This window comes from Ochotona princeps, chromosome 15 (genome assembly GCF_030435755.1).
Source record: "Ochotona princeps isolate mOchPri1 chromosome 15, mOchPri1.hap1, whole genome shotgun sequence".
Classification (NCBI taxonomy): Eukaryota; Metazoa; Chordata; class Mammalia; order Lagomorpha; family Ochotonidae; genus Ochotona; species Ochotona princeps.
The window spans coordinates 24,801,937-24,819,043 of record NC_080846.1 but is presented as its reverse complement, the minus strand read 5'-3'; the positions used below and the strand labels follow the sequence as shown (position 1 = coordinate 24,819,043).

The 17,107-nt window shown below is 42.9% G+C and overlaps 1 protein-coding gene across 2 annotated transcripts in view; it reads right to left on the bottom strand.

Annotated features, from left to right (window-relative positions):
* Positions 1-17,107, bottom strand: part of NUP107 (nucleoporin 107) — a 43,618-nt gene that overhangs the window by 23,010 nt on the left and 3,501 nt on the right. For both annotated transcript variants that reach the window (XM_058673357.1, XM_058673358.1), the window contains 8 exons: positions 13,715-13,856; positions 11,172-11,275; positions 7,385-7,512; positions 6,688-6,736; positions 4,226-4,297; positions 3,765-3,853; positions 2,169-2,247; positions 649-762 (listed from right to left, as the gene is read on the bottom strand). In XM_058673357.1, coding sequence (XP_058529340.1) covers positions 649-762; positions 2,169-2,247; positions 3,765-3,853; positions 4,226-4,297; positions 6,688-6,736; positions 7,385-7,512; positions 11,172-11,275; positions 13,715-13,856 — 777 coding nt within the window. The remainder of the gene's footprint in view (positions 1-648; positions 763-2,168; positions 2,248-3,764; positions 3,854-4,225; positions 4,298-6,687; positions 6,737-7,384; positions 7,513-11,171; positions 11,276-13,714; positions 13,857-17,107) is intronic.

Genomic DNA, 17,107 nt, shown 5'->3' with positions numbered 1-17,107 from the left:
AGGATCCCAAAGCTTTGGGCCGTCCTCGACTGCTTTCCCAGGCCACAATCAGGGAGCTAGATGGGAAGTGGAGCTGCTGGGACTAGAACCAGCACCCATATGGGATCCTGGGTGCGTTCAAGGCGAGGACCTCAGCTGCTAGGCCACGCTGCCAGGCCCTGGTTTTTCTTTTAAACAAATTGATCTATTTTGCTTGAAAGGAAGAATTACAGAGAAAAAGAAAAAACAAAGACAGTGGTTTTCCATCTACTAGTTCATTCCCATATGATTACAATAGTTGAAACCGGGCCAGCCCAAAGGCAGGAGCCTGGAGAACCTCAGGAACCCTCACGCGTAGTTCGACAGCACAGCCTGGCCTTCTCCACCCCTCCACTGCGGACTCAAGAGAAAACAAACCAACCAACCTGAAACATGAGTCCCCACCCCGCCCTTCATACCTGAACCTCCCTACAGTAATCACAGGCCCACACATGTGTGCATTACTCTCAACCACGTAAGCAATATTAAAAAAGAAAATTAAAAAGTAAAAAAAATATATATTTAGTGAGTGGGATCAGTGCAACAGAGCATACTAGCTAAGATATTTTCCAGTTTGAAGAATCTGTGCCTTTTGACACTGGACCCACAGAGTGCATGCACTTGATTTACCTCATCTGTCATTCCAGCACGGATTAGAGTGAAAAGATATTTGAGTAATCGAACTTCATCTTCTCTATCCAGATCATCAAGGGGCATTTTCTGTCTTATAGGAGCATCAGGGTCCTGTTTAGAAAAATTTAAATTAAAAAAAAAAAAAATTTAAAAATCACCATTGGCTACAAATTCATCGTGCTTACATATATGTCAAATATCAAGAAACAAAAACCTGTTCACAGAAATAAGTCCATGTGCAACATAGTTAAGAAACACGGGAATGAGACTGTCACAAGGGAGTGACTGTTACACAACCGCCTCAGCCCTCCGTTGCAACAGACTGCCCTCCCCCAGCAACACATGCCTAGGCTAGGCAAGGAGTCCAGACAGGACCTCTAGCCCCACCCAGCTCACGGAACATTCAAACCCTACCTGCATTTCATTCCGCCACAGCAGCTGGGTGGCAAAGTTAACTTGGAACAATGACATCAAATTGAAGGAAGAACAGAGACAAAAATTGAAGGTATCTACTCTGTAACTACAAAGTGTTTGCTTGGTACTTTTTGAGAACCAAGGGGAGACAGTGTATTAAGTACTAACTGAAGATTAATGTCCAATGGCCAAGGAAAAAAATTTTAACCAGATTTCTGATAAATTAAAACTCCTTAAACAGTAATTTGATATACTACATTCCACATGACTGTCAATATTTAGGAGAGTAAACTGCTTTCACTTTAGCACCAAACAATACACAGGATCCTCATGAATTTAAAAAGAAAAACTATTTAATGTGACTTAAGAAAGGAAGTCATTTTTATTCCCAGTGTTGCTGAGTGTATGGTAATATGAGTATCAATTTAGAAAATGGAATGCCTAATAAGTCAATTGGCTACTTTCACAAATACCGTGCAGATACAATTCTTCAATTTTGGAACATGGTCTCTGGCAAAAGAAAACCACTAGCTTCTAGCCGTTCAGAGTAAATGATTTTCAGAGCTACATCCGAACAATTTTTTATCAAAACGCACCTTTGCTACCAAATAGTGATTTGGATTTTTTGAATTGTTACTTTTCCTGTCTTTCTTCATTACAGACATTTCACAGAAGCAGCCCTCCCCGGCCCCTGGCTACAAAGCTCTGTGTCTTTGCGTGAGAAACAAACTGGCTCTTGTTCTCCACAAACCCACTGTTATTCCTATTACTCATATCCTAGAATAACCTTCCTAACCTCAAGCTAATTCACAGGCATTATTTTTTTTTCCTGCTTTTCACAGAAAAAAACTTGCAAGGGTCACTACCCTCTAGCTGAAGGGTCCAGTCTGTAGAAATCAAGTTAATTTGCTTTAAATTAGGTAACTTCCCAGATCTTCCTTGACAATTCACATGGCCATGGGATACGTTTAAACTCACTTCATGAAGTTCAAATGCAACTTATCTGTACTAGAATAAAATGTTTAGGAAACTAAACAAGGATCCAAAAGAAGAAAAACTGTCGATTTTACAAAGTAAAAACCACTTAACTTGGAAACACTTACCAACTCAGTGACAAGAGGACGGGAACTCCCTGTGTAAGAGGCCAGCTGCCGCTGCTTTAAGGTACGCAGAGTATTCTCCCTGAAAGAAGAGGGGCGGTTAACACATTTACTCACGCCTGAGGGAGGGAGAGAAAGCTCCCAGCAACAGCAGGCACTGGCTCAGACTGAAAGCTGGAGTCAGGAACTTCATCTGCGTCCCCTATACATGTGGCAGACAGAGACCCAAGTATTTTCTTTTATCGGAAAGGCAGATCTACAGATGCCCTATGTGGCTGTAACGCTGAGCTGATCCAAAGTCAAAAGCCAGGGCTTTTCGGGGTCTCCCACGCACGTACAGGGTCCCAAGGCTTTGAGCTGTTGCTCAACTGTTTTCCCAGGCTACAGGCAGGGAGCTGGATGGGAAGTGGGGCAGCCAGGAAACAAACTGGCACCCATAAGGGATCCTGGCACATGAAAGGCAAGGACTTTAGCCACTAGGCTATCATGCCAGGCCCAACACTCAAGTTCTTTAGGCATTATCTGTTGCTTTCCCATGTGCATTAGCAGGATGCTAGGTCAAAGTACAATACCCAGGGCTTGAACCAGCAGCCCAGCATGTGATCTGAGTATGCTTAATCCACTGCACCAAAATGCTGGACCCCAACCTTAGCTTCTTAATGATGTAGTTTCGAGAAAAAAAAAAAGTTTTTAATGATTTATTTATTTGAAAGGAACAGTTACAGAGAGGAACCGAAAGAGAAAAATCTTCCATTGTTGGTTAACTTCATATATATATATATATATATACATACACACACACACACACACACACACACATTTTAAAAAGATTCATTTTTATCTGAAAGGAAGATTTACAAAAAAAAGGGAGAGACAGACAAATATTTCAGCCACTGGTTGGCTGCCCAAGTAGCCACAATGGCTGGAGATGGCCAATCCAAAGCCAGGCGCTTCCTTTGGGTCTTCCATGTGGGTGTAGGAGCCCAAGGTTTTGGGCCATCCTCGACTGCTTTCCCAGGCCACAAGCAGGGAGCTGGATGGGAAGTGCGGCCACTGGGATAAGAACCGGGTGGCCATATGGGATCCCAGCGTGAGCAAGATGAGGACTTTCGCCGCTAGGCTACGACGCTGGACCCTCCCAAAGAAAATTTCCCAACAGTCTATATTTAGCTCTGAAATATTTATAAATTCCAGGATACAGCTTTTATTTGTTTTGCTCACAGACTGAACAAAGAAAAATAGAGTAAGGATTTACTGAAAGATGAATAAACAAAGCCAACATTAAAGGACCTCAAGAATCATAGATTGGGGCTGGTGTTTCGGCACAGGTGTTTGCTTGTTGGTACGTGCACGGGCATCCCACATCAGAGTGCGATTCACACCCCCGCTGCCTCTGACCCAGCTTTCTGCTGATGCACATGGGAGACCAGCAGCTGGCAGCCCAAGGACTTGGCCTCTATCACTCCGTGGGGAAGACCCGCCCAGCTGTTGTGGCCCCTTGGGGAGTGCACCACTAGATGGCAGAGCTCCGTCTCTCCATGTCTTTGAAAGAGATACACACATATGTAACATAACTCTGGAGAACAAAAAGTGACTTACCAGTATACTGATCTTGCATAAAATTCAATATTATCAGAAAAATCTCCAATCTCATCCTTGGCAATACTCTCCAACCAATCTACCACCAGCTAGGAGAAAAACAGGTGAGTGATGCCTGTTAGTATTTCACTTGTAATACTCTGCTCTTAATTAAAACAGCGACTGATCTCAAAAACGTGAAGCAGCTATGGAAGGAAGAGGCAGACAATTGGGTTTACAGGTAAGGAGAGTGGTAGCAGCGACCAGACCCCTGCTAGTCTGTGCATTTTTTTCAACTGCTAATTTTTCTTTTTCAAGATAAACATTGTGGCAAAAGAAACAAAATTCCCTAATTCCTTTGATTTATACATAAAAAAATAAAGTTAGAAAAGAATTAAGAAGTTTTTGAATTAAAAAAAAATCCTTCACTATTACTTTATCTTTCCTACATATTTTCAAAAAGGTAAAAATTGTAGCAATACCTGGCTTTGCCGGACAAGTGAATCCCTCTGAAATAAGGCTTCCACAACTGTTTTCTCACTGGCATTAACAGCCTATTAGAAAATATTTTAAGAAAAAAGATCATTATTTCAGCAGAAAGGCAAGCCCAATCAGAAAGGCCCGTCGTCATCCACGAACCAGCATTTCAGCCTGCACGGAGTCTGTACATTCATCTTGAAAAACTGCGAGCACATTCCAAACCCCTGGACCAATGTGCAGCTGCTGTTACCTAGTATTTTAGTTCATTATTCTTAGAATTTAAAAATTCTATTAACCCAAAGAGGGTGTTTTAGGAAACAAACAAAAATAAATGAAATAAACAAAAAAATTTAATAGGCAAAGAACTGAATAGAGTCAAGCAGAGCTGGAGAAAACACTGGGAAACTTTTTAAAAAAAAAAGACTTGTTTATTTGAAAAGCAGAGTAGCAAAGCGAGAGAAAAAGGGCGCGCGCGAGAGATCTTCCATCCACTGGTTCGCTCTCCAAATAGCTACAACAGCCAGGGCTGGGCCAGGCTGAAGCAAGGACCTTCGACCAGGCTGCCACACGGGTTGGAAGATTCCAAACACCTGGACCGTCTTCTCTGCTTTCCCAGGTGTGTTAACAGAATCCGAGACTGAAACAGTAGTGGGTCTCAAATTGGTGATCACATGGGATCCTGGTATCGCAGGCTGAGGCTTAATTCACATTACCACACATGGGAAGTAATTTTAAAACAGGTAGGGAAGGCCTCCCTTAACTAGATACACATAATCCTAATGGAAAACAAGACAAACATGATAAAAAAAAAAATGACCAATTAAGCAAAAAAGTGAAAAAAAAAAAAAACTAACGCATATGAGAAAGAATAAACAAGAAAACAATAGAAAAATGAGCAAAGCACACAAGTTTACAATTCATGTAAGAAATGTCAACGGAGGGGTCTGTGTGATGGCTCAATTGGCAGGTTTCCATATGGGTGCTGATCTGTATCCCACTGTTCCACCTCCAGCTCCCTGCCTGAGTTCTGGGAGTGCAGTAAACGATGAAAGATGGCCCAAATTCTGGGGACCTTGTACCCACGTGGGAGACCTGGAAGAAGCTGGCTCCTGGTTTCAGACCAGCTCCCTCTGGCCCTTGTGGCCATTTGGGGAATGAACCAGCAAATGGAAGATCTTTTCCTATCTCTCCTCCTGTCTGGGAATTTGCTGATTCAATTAAAATAAATCTATCTTAAAAAATTAAAATAAAATAAGGGGCCCACCAAGGCTAGTGAGCCTAATGGCCAAAGTCCTTACCCTGCATGCATCAGGATCCCATGTGGGCACCGGTTCCTATCCTGGCTGCTCCACTTCCCACCCTGTTCCCTGCCTGTGGCCTGGAAGGCAGTAGAGATGGCCAAAAACCATGGGACCCTGCAGCCACATGGAAGACCTGGGGGAAGCTCTTGGCACCGGATCAGCTTTTTTTTTTTTTTAAGATTTTATTTTTATTTGGAAGTCAGATATGCAGAGAGGAAGAGAGACAAAGATCCTCTGTCGATTCACTGCAAGTGGCTGAATAGCCCGAGCTGAGCCGAACTGAAGCCAGGAGCAAGGAGCTTCTTTGGGACTCCCACGCGGGTACTGGATCCCAAGGCTTTGGGCCATCCTCGACTGCCTTCCCAGGCTACAAGTAGGGAGCTGGATAGGAAGCAGAGCCATTGGGATTAGAACTGGCGCCCATATGAGACCCTGGCACATTCAAGGCGAGGACTTTAGCCACTAGGCTGCCATGCCAGGCCCTTTTTTTAAAGATTGATTTATTCGGCCTGGCATGGCAGCCTAGTGGCTAAAGTCCTCGCCTTGAATGTGCCAGGGTCTCATATGGGCACTGGTTCTAATCCCGGCAGCTCTACTTCCCATCCAGCTCCCTGCTTGTGGCCTGGGAAAGCAGTCGAGGACGGCCCACAGCCTTGGGTTCCTGCACCCGCGTGAGAGACCTGGAGGAAGTTCCTGGCTCCTGGCTTCGGATTGGCACAGCACCGGCTATTGTGGTCATTTGGGGAGTGAATCATCAGACGGAAGATCGTCCTCTCTGTCTCTCGTTCTTTCTGTATATCTGACTTCATAATAAAAATAAATAAATAAATATTAAAACAAAAAAGAAAAAGGAAACAGATGAAAAATGAGTCTGCCTCACCAGTGAGGTGCATACCTAAGCAGTGAGGTGCCTGACCCCCAGGCTATTCCCAACCCCAGAATCAGATTAACTTTCTCCTATAGATCACTCAAAGAGTATAAACTGACACAATGTGACAACCTCAATGTTTTACCCTCCAACATACCAATCCTTTATTATGCAACTATACCTTTTATTTAATTACAAAAATTGTTAAATGAAGAAATTCAAGATGAAGGGTCAAAAATGAAATCCTATTGTTACATTTTAACTTGGAAGCATTCATAAAAAATACAAAACTTACAGTAGCTGCGAACATATTTTCATCTTCTATTGAAGACTGTATTCTATCTCTGGAGAAATACAGAGCAAAAAAAAAAAGCCTATTTCACAAAGACATAAACTCATTTCTTAAGCTATATGAGAACAAATGCATTTTCAATGAACATATTCACTCCATTAATGTTACTTTAAATAACATAAATGATTACTGCTGAATCTGACACCCGAACAAACAGTATCTGCCATAAATGCATACTACAAAACTAGTCTTTAATGGCTATCCTTAATACATACATTCGTTATCTATGGAAAAAAGAGAACAGTAACGAATTTCTCTCAGTATTTTCTCAATAACGTAAGAGAATGAGAAACCACTCACATCTAACACAAGTGCAATTTAGATAATGTCTTTCAAATTTTCATATTTCATTAAGGTTACAGTTCTTTTTCTTATTCCATCCTCTGCTATGTCTTGCTCTATTTTTAATATTTTCCTTAAATCTTTTGACATACCCAGTTTTTGCGGGTTGCCAAGTTTATGACCTCACAGCCCCCTTTTCCTCCTAAGTTACTGACAACTAAGGTATTAGAAAGAGAAGCATCAAAAACAGCAAAACCCTATTTCCAAATACATCTCATTCCAACTTTTTAATTAAAATTCATCGACTGACTTCCCCCCTTGTGGCCATCTCACCCATGAGATGACCACACAACTGTACCTGTACAGCGAAGCCAGCAATCTCCATGTGACCAGCTCCTGCTGCAGAAGCCAGAGCATACTGGCTGTTTTTGAAAACTTCTGAAGTCCAGGTGTGGCTCGGCTCACTATTTTACTCAGAATGTTCACCTGAAACAGCAACACGGGTGGGAAGAGATTAATTTCCTATAGTTCTGAGGAACAAGTAATTGTATTCTTTAAGTCCAGTGTTACGACAATGTTTTATGTAACATATATACACTAAACACTTTTCCTGTCCATTCTGTTATTTTTTTTTTTTAACTGAATGCAGTACAACATTCCCAGTAGGAAATGGAACAAAAGTGTTAAGTATATAAATGAAAGTTTAAGACTCTAGATTTCAGATTCAACAACAGGTTAGACACATTTTCCCCCTGTGATATCTATGTAGAAAATAAGTTAAATCAAACCTTATCTGACTAAAACAAAAACATTAGCCAACACAATAGCAATTTAAAAAACAATTTTAAAAGAAACATTTTAAAATTCAACTGCAAAAAGCTTTATGTTGTAAGAAATCAGAAAAAAATGCTTTCCTGAGTGCTACTAAAATATTTTCAATTCTACACAAAACCACACCAACGTTTTTCTTGTTCAAAAATCATAGCTTTTTTTTTTTAAGATTTATTTTTACTGGAAAATCTTATCTATAAAGTGAAGGAGAGACAAAGATTTTTCCTCTGCTGGTTCACTCCCAAGGTAGCTGCAATTAGTGATTAGCAAATCCCAAGCCAGGAGCCAGGAGCTTCTTCCAGGTCTCCCACACAGGTGCAGGGTCCCAAGGCTTTGGGCTGTCTACTCCTGCTTTCCCAGGCCACATGCAGGGAGCTGGAAGGGAAGTGGAGTGGCTGGGATACGATCCTGTGCCTATATAGGATCCCAGGTGTGCAAGGTCAGGACATTCTATGTTATTGTGCCAGACCCCAAAATCATAGTCTTAACCCCTTGTGGAACTAAAGAGCATGTGAAGTATGAGTGTTCTCCCCTGAAACATGAAAAAAAATGCTGACTTGGAGGCTCAGAAGCTTTTCAAACATAATGAAGAGTATCTCATTTTCTTTTTTGAGATTCATTTTATTTTTATTGGAAAGTCACTTGTACGGAGAGGAGCAGAAACAGAGAGGAAGATCTTCCATCTTCTGAATCACTGTCCAAGCATCCACAATGGCTATAGCTGAGCCAACCTGAAGCCAAGAGCCCAGAGCTTCTTCCAGGTCTCACACATGGATGCAGAGTCCCAAGGCTTTGGGCCGACCTTGACTGCTTTCCTAGGTCACAAGCAGGGAGCTGGATGGGAAGTGTAGCTGCCAGGATATGATCCAGCACCTATATGGGATCCCATCGCATTCAAGGTAAGGAGTTTAGCCACTGGGCTACCACGGGGCGGGGGGCGGTCCCGAGTATCTCTTATTAACAAATAGAACTGAGGTTAGAGCTGTGGTGTGTAAGGCTACTGCCTACAGTGCTTGCATCCCATATGGGTGCTGGTTCAAGTCCTAGCTGCTCCACTTCTGCTCCAGCTCCCTGCTCATGTGTTGAGAAAATAGCAAAGGATGTCCTAAGTCCTTGGTGCCCTATAGCCATATGTAGTTAGAAGCAGCTCTTATTGAGCCGGGTGGCGTGGCCTAGCTGCTAAAGTCCTTGCCTTGAATGCGCCCAGGATCCCATATGGGCACTGGTTCTAATCCCAGCAGCTCCACTTCCCATCCAGTTCCATGCTTGTGGCCTAGGAAAGCAGTCGAGGACGGCCCAATGCTTTGGGATCTTGCACCCGCGTTGGAAACCTGGAAGAGGTTCCTGGTTCCTGGTTCCTGGCTTCAGACTGGTGCAGTACCGGCCGTTGTGCTCACTTGGGGAGTGAATCATCGGACGGAAGATCTTCCTCTCTGTCTCTCCTCCTCTCTGTGTTTCTGACTTTGTAATAAAATTAAATAAATCTTAAAAAACAAAACAAAACAAAAAACAAAAACCAGAAGCTCTTATCTATTTTTGGGCCCAGCGTGGTAGCCTAGCAGCTAAAATCCTCACTTTGCATTCACCAGGATCCCATCTAGGCACCAGTTCTAATCCCAGTAGCCGTTTCCCATCCAGCTCCCTGCTTATGGCCTGGGAAATAGTCAAGGACGGCCCAAAGCCTTGGGGCGCTGCACCCGCATGGGAGACCTGAAAGAAGCTCCTGGCTTTGGATTGGCTCAGCTCCTGCCGTTGAGGCTGTTCTGGGAGTGAATCAACAGACTGAAGATCTTCCTCTTTGTCTCTCCTCTCTGTATATCTGACTTCCAAATAAAAATAAAAATAAATCTTGAAAATAAAAGATTAATCATTTTTTAAATTATTATTTAACGGCCAAGTTACACAGACAGCAGAGAACTGACACAGAGAGACAGAGAGCGATGTCATGCATTCTCTCCTCCACTTCCCAAAAGACTCCAACAGCTAGGGCTGGACCAGACCAGAGCCAGGGATCACGTACTTCTGGGCCTCCCCGATGGGAGCAAAAGCACGAGCGCTTGGGCCACCGTCCACCGCTTTCCCAGGTTCACCAATAGGGAGCTGGATCAGAACGGGAGCAGCTGGGACTCCACATGGGACGCTGGCATCATTATTCATTTTCTTATTGTTACCTTTAAGAGTCCTTTGTAGGGAGCCAGTGATTGGGGCAGTGAGTTAAGCTGCAGCGTGCAACACTGACATCCTTTATCTTAACGATGGTTCAAGTCCCAGCCATTCTACTTCCCTTCCAGCTTCCTGTCAAGGAGCCTGGGACGCTGGTGGAAGACAGCCCAAGTACCCAGGCCCCTCACATCCAGTGGGAGACCCACATGGGACTCAGGCTCCTCACTACTGCCTGGCCCAGTCCTGGCTGCTGTAGCCATTAGGGAAATGAACCCACAAATGGAAAATCTCTGCCTCTCCCTTTTTCTGTCTCTCTGCCTCTAAACAAATTCTTTTTAAAAAATGATGTTGTGGGGGCCCGGCGGCGTGGCCTACAAGCTAAAGTCCTCGCCTTGAACGCCCCGGGATCCCATATGGGCACTGGTTCTAATCCCGGCAGCTCCACTTCCCATCCAGCTCCCTGCTTGTGGCCTGGGAAAGCAGTCGAGGACAGCCCAAAGCCTTGGGACACTGCACCCGCGTGGGAGACCTGGAAGAGGTTCCAGGTTCCTGGCTTCAGATCGGCGCAGCACCGCCCGTTGTCTCACTTGGGGAGTGAATCATTGGACGAAAGATCTTCCTGTCTCTCCTCTCTGTATATCTGACTTTGTAATAAAAATAAATAAATCTTTAAAAAAAAAAAAAAAAAAAGATGTTGTTCCTGGTGTGGTAGCCTAGTGGCTAAAGTATTCGCCTTGCATGTCCCAGGATCCCATATGGATGCCAGTTCATGTCCCGGCTGTCCCACTTCCCATCCAGCTCTCTGCCTGAGGCCTAGAAAAGCCTTGAGACCCTGCACCCGAGTGGAAGACTGGAAAGAAACTCTTGGTTCCTGGCTTCAGATTGGCCTGGCAACAGCCGTTACAGCTACTTGGGGAGTTAGCGGATTGAAAATCATCCTCTCCACTTCTTCTCTCTGTAAATCTGCCTTTCCAATAAGAATAAATATCAAAAAACAAACAAACAAACAAACAAAAAATCTTGTTGACCTCTCCATTTCTGCCTTTGTACTCCCGGACGACTCCTTTTGTCAAATGGTGGATATTACTAGGCTAATGCAATTTGACAAACTCAAAGTACTAAGAGAACAATGATGGAGTGAATTAACTCACCTGACTGATACAAATGTTCTCATACTCTTCTACAAGGTCAAAAACTGTAGTTGAAGAGTGCTTCAAAAAAGACTGCAGGAAATCAGAATACATACTCATGGAAGCTAAGACACATTAAAAAGAAAAGGAAGAATGAAAGTTAGGTGACATACTTCTAGGTAACTTTTTTTCTGGAAAAACCACAAAAAAGCCTTTCTTTTTAATGGTAAAATACAGACATTAAAAAATTTACCTCTTTAACTATTTTTAAGTGAGCACAATTGAGTAGCATTAAATACATTTTCAATGTTGTACTACTGCTACCAACATCCACCTAGATGAAAAGTTTTCATCTTGTAAAACTGAAGATCTATCAATTCAACAACTCCCAGTTCCTTGCTATCCTCATTCCCTGATGACAAGCACTCCACTTTCTGACTGTGTATTTTAGTATCTCATTTAAGTGAAATCACACAATGTTTGCCCTTTTTTGATTGACCTATTTCAGGTAGCATTGTCTCAAGGTTTAGCTGTGCTAAGATCTGTCAGAACATCCTTTCTGGCTAAATACTAGTACTCCATGGCAGGCATTTCTCTATTTATTTATCAATGGACATTGAATGTCTTCTACCTTTTGGCCACTATGAATATAGGCGTTTAATATCTCTTTGTTATTCTTTTTTCTTCTCTGAGATCTTGATCTCAAGTCCTTTGGGTATATATCTGCAGTCAGAACTATCAAAGGTAATTTCTTTTTCAGCTTCTTGAGTAACTTCTGTATTGTTTTGCAAAGTGGCTGCACTATTTTACAATCCCATCAGAGTCCACAGGGTTCAGTCTCTCCACATCGCTGTCAGCACCTGCTACTTTCTGTTTACAGTCGTCCTCCTGATGCTCTGAGGCAGCATTTCCTTTTAGTTTTGATCTGCATTTCTCTAAAAATGACTAATTTAATCTTGTTATCAGTTCACCGGCTGTGAAACTCTTTGCCCAATTTCTAATTGAGTTGATTTTCTGAGTTACAGCAGTTACAGAACTGTCTTTGTTTGGATATGAACCCCTTTTCAGATAATTTGCAAATATTTCACCCTATTCCATAGGCTGTTTTTTCACTCTGTTGACTGAATTATTCGAGGCACAGGAGCTTAAAACTTTGTCACAGTCCAATCTATCTATGCTTTTCACGAGTAGCCTCTTAGTCTTTTAAGATCCAAGTATGTACAAGTGATTAATCCTCCCTGTTTTATCAGTAATAATTACAAAAAGTAGGCAGAATTTTAAAACATCTGAATTGTGGGCTCGGCAGCGTGGCCTGGTGGCTAAGGTCCTCGCCTTGATCCCATGTGGCCGCTGGTTCTGGTCCCGGCAGCTCCACTTCCTCTCTCTCCTCCTCACCGTATATCTGACTTTGTAATAAAAATAAAATAAATCTTTAAAAAAAAAAATCTGAATTACATTTAAGCACATTGCAACAAGGTAGCCCAACAGTCCCTACTAAATGGTAGGGTCAGGTGAGGGAAAAAGTGCACACTTTACTAACATCTCATTCTTAACACTGAGTTCTTCCATTTTATAGACGAGGTAGAAAGTATTTTTGAAGCACTCAAGATCTGAGCACCTATTACTAGCAGATATCACTATAATAAAGTAGTGGTCACTACAGGATTAACAGCAAGGCTCTGAACACCAGTGGCTTGGTTCCAAATCCCGGCATCACTACTAGCTGGATGATCTTCTGCAAGTTAGTTAATATTCTCAGTCAGTGGCTTTCTTTTCTCTAAAATAGTAATAATTACTTTTAACTATTTAATACAACTTGGTAATCATTCCATGAATTAACATTCGTAGAGTTACAACCACACAATTAGCATCTACATAAGAGCTTATGACGATGATAACATTATGAAGACCCTAACAGGATGTGTAGGTACACAGGCACTCAAAGCAAAGGGTCTTTTCCAGAAGGGAGTGCAAATAACAAACTTCAAATTAGCAAGGTTACACTGCTATCTGAAAAAATACAGTACTGGAGACCAGGCCGAAACCAAGCCTAAGGAAAAACAGATGTTCTTTTGTTGGCATAAGTAAGAATATAAATAGGAAACTTGTTTAATGAACTAATAGGTTGTTATTTATGCTAACAGATATAACGGCAAGATGGTGCTCTGAGAACCGAGGGGAGATTCTCCGATTCTCAACCTTCTAGAGATACCCAAGACAACAGAAATTAACATAATGAAAAACATACTACAGACAGATGGAAGACCAGGTGAAGACCTCCTAACACGAATCATCCTCCCATGGAAGAAAAGAAGTCTTACCAAAACAAAAAACAAAAACAAAAAAAACCAAAACAACAACAACAAAAAAACCCTGCTAATAATATCTTTGTGTTAGGTTTCTAGCCTCCAGAATTTTGAGAAAGTAAATTTCTGTTTTTTAAAAGCCACCCCTCAATGAAAGCAAACAAAGGCGTTGACCTTCAGGAACAGGAAGAGCGTCCTTGCCTTAGTCAAGTGAAACACTGCTGTGCTGAACCGCTCAGAGCACCGGCCCCGACTCACCAGCTTCTCCAGGATCATCCTCCCGCAGCATGACTGTGCTGAGATTCACGTCCTCTGTCACGTTGTGGGCGTCCACGTTCGTGAAGAGCCCTAAGCGCTGGGCCGAGAAGGCAGCCCAGTTACTGTCATCCAGGTTGGTTATCTTAAAAACAGAGGCACAAAGTGACGGAGCTTATTGTCACAGATACAAATTACATAATTAATTGCCGGAGTCCAGCTCCAGCCTGGGTTTCGGAACTCGGGAAGGGTGCGTGGATGAGGCGCAGAAAGAAAGAGACGGACCACTAGGATTCCATGATGATAGTGGACACGGCAATAAAGCCGTCCGCTTTATTTATACAAAATCAAACTCTGGCTCAGACTTTCATGGTCAAGTGGGTGTTTCTAAGGACAACCCTGCCAGCTGCTGAAGTTTAAACCCTTGCCATAATATATTAACAACTATTGAAACAAACTATGGCAACAAACCCATGGGTACTTATACTCTCATTCTACTTTGACATGTGTAAAAATATCCATTTAATGTTTTTCAAATCCAGGCATGAGCAACAATAAAAATACTATCTTTAAATCAATCTCCCCAAGAAAAAAGGTTGAGTTCCTATGTGTAACACTACCTTCCTGTTCCTGGATGTCAATGCTGATTTATAGCAGCTGCTGACTGGCTCATATCCTTCTCTGGCCTTGTCACATGTGTAAGGATCAAATGGAAAACTCTTAGACAACAATGGTGTTCATATCAAATCTTGATAAGCAGTGAAGGTAAAAATATTAAGAAAGCAAATAATTCTAGCTCCTTTTGGGCAACCTATATCTAAGACCACTACCCAGGGCTAATAGTAAAATTACCTAAGTGAGCCTTTGCCTCAGCAGTTAAGCTGCAACTAAGGGTGTCTGCTCTCCATATTACGTGCCTGGGTTATCAAGTGTCAGTTCCACCTTCCACTTGGCTTCCTGCTAATGTCCACCCTGGGAGGCAGCAAATAATGGTGCACCCATTTTGGTTCTTTGACATTTATATGGGAGACCTGGATTGAGTTCCTGTCTCCTGGCTCTGGTCTGGGTCGGCCGTGGCTGTTGAGGGCATTTGGAAAGTGAATCAGCAATGAGATGGCTCTCTTTCATCTCTCCACTTTTCAAATACATAAAGTCTTTAAAAATTATTTAAACAGATTGGGAAAATACAAAGAATTTTTTAAAAAATCAGTGAAAATGCATATTATGAAAAGCCACATACAGAACAGATACCAAATTTTTATATCAGAATTTTTAAAATTTTGTTTGGCCATGAACTCTCTGAAGCAATCTAAAATCTTTGATGACAAAGTAATTTCCAAGTACTTCACAAATATTAATACACATTTTTTCCTGTCTGGCTCTTTAAAAAAATTATTTATTTATTTATGAAAGCCACAATTTTATATAAAGAAGCAGGGACAGAGAGAGTGATCTTCCACCTGCTGGTTCACTCCTCAAATAGACACAACAACTGGAACTGGGCCAGTGCAAAGCCAGGGGCCAGGACCTTTTTCCAAGTGTCCCATGTGGATTCCTGAGGGTCCCATGACCTCGGGCCATACTCCGTTGTTTTCCCAGGCCACAAGCAGGATGTTGGATCAGCAGTGAAGCATCCAGGTCCTGCACCAACACCCAAATGAGATGCTGGCGTGGCAGAGGGAGGCTTAGCTGGCCCTCCGAACCCCTCTTTTCAAATACTGACCTTTTTTAAAAAGTCCATGGAAAACGGGATTAATAATACTTCAGATATTTAATAACATATTTTTCCGGGCCTGGCACAGTGGCCTAGTGGCTAAAGTCCTTGCCTTAAATGCACTGGGATCCCATTTGGGAGCCCATTCTAATACCCCGGCAGCCCCGCTTCTCCTGCAGCTCCCTGCCTGTGGACTGGGAAAGCAGTCAAGGATGGCCCAAAGCTTTGGGACCCTGCACCCATGTGGGAGACCCGGAAGAAGTTCTTGGTTCCTGATTTCGGATCAGCTCAGCTCCGGCCACTGCGGTCACTCGGGGAGTGAATCACCGGATGGAAGATCTTCCTCTCTGTATATCTGACTTTGATATATATTTTTTTTCCATGAATTTTTTTTATTATTTACTTTTGAAAAATCCTTTAAAAAATATCAAAATTTACTTTACCTGCCAGAGTTCAAGAGTCTGCTGGATCACTCCCTAAATGGCCTCACAGCCAGAGCTGGGCCATCTAGCTGAAGCTAGGATACAGGAGCTTCTGACAGATTCCACTTGGGTGCAGGGGCCCAAGGACTTGAGCCACCTCTGCTGCGCTCCCAGGCCATTAGCAGGAATCTGGATCAGAAGTGGAGCAGCAGGGACTTGAAGTAGTACCCATATGGGATGCCGGAGCCACAAGCGTAAGATAAACTTGTTACACTACAATGTCAGCCCTCAAAATGCTTATTTTCCTTATTCGAAAGGCAGAATGACAGAAAAAGTACCTATCTCCTGGTACTCTTCCAGGGCTATGCCACGAGTGAGAAGCTCCATTCAGCTCTCTCACACAGGAAGAAAGGAATCAAGTACTAGGCTTATCACCTACCTCCCAGGGTGCACATCGGCAGAAAGTGGGATGCGGGAGTGGGGCCGAAACTCACACTCTGGTGCTCTGACACACTGTGTAGGCATCTCTAGTGCTACGGGAAACACCCACGAATTCAACTATTTAAAAATGCTCAGCTGTTTTAACAATCCAAAATTCGAATGGTTGTCATAAATTTTAAAGATGGATTCAAACTTACACATAAAATCATCCTTTAGAAACTACCTAGTTCAGGGCTGACACTGCAGCATTGCTATTTAGGTTGCCACCAATAGTGTCAGTATCCCACATGGGTGCTGGTTTGAGTCCTGGCTGTTCCACATCTGATCCTTACTAATGTGCCTGAGAAAGCAGTACAGGATGGCCCAAGTCCTTGGGCCCCTGCACCCACACTGGAGACTCTGAGGAAGCTTCCAGCTCCAGTGCTGGATCAGCCATTTTGACCATTTGAGGAGTAAGCCAGGGTATGAAAGATTTTTCTCTCTCCCTTTGGCTTTCTCTCTCTCTAATTTTGCCTTTCAAATAACAAATAGGGGCTGGTGCGGTAGCCTAGTGGCTAAAAGTCCTCATCTTCTATGCACTGGGATCCCATATGGGCGCTGGTTCATATTTTGGCTGCTCCACTTACCTTCCAACTCCCTGCTTGTGGCCTGGGAAAGTAGTCAAGGACGGCTCAAAGCCTTGGGACCCTACACCCATGTGGAAGACCTGGAAGAAGCTCCTGGCTCCTGGCTTCGGATCGGCTCAGCTCCAGCCACTGCAGCTATTTGGGGAGTGAATCAGCAGATGGAAGATCTTTGTCTCCTCTTCTCTCTGTAAAT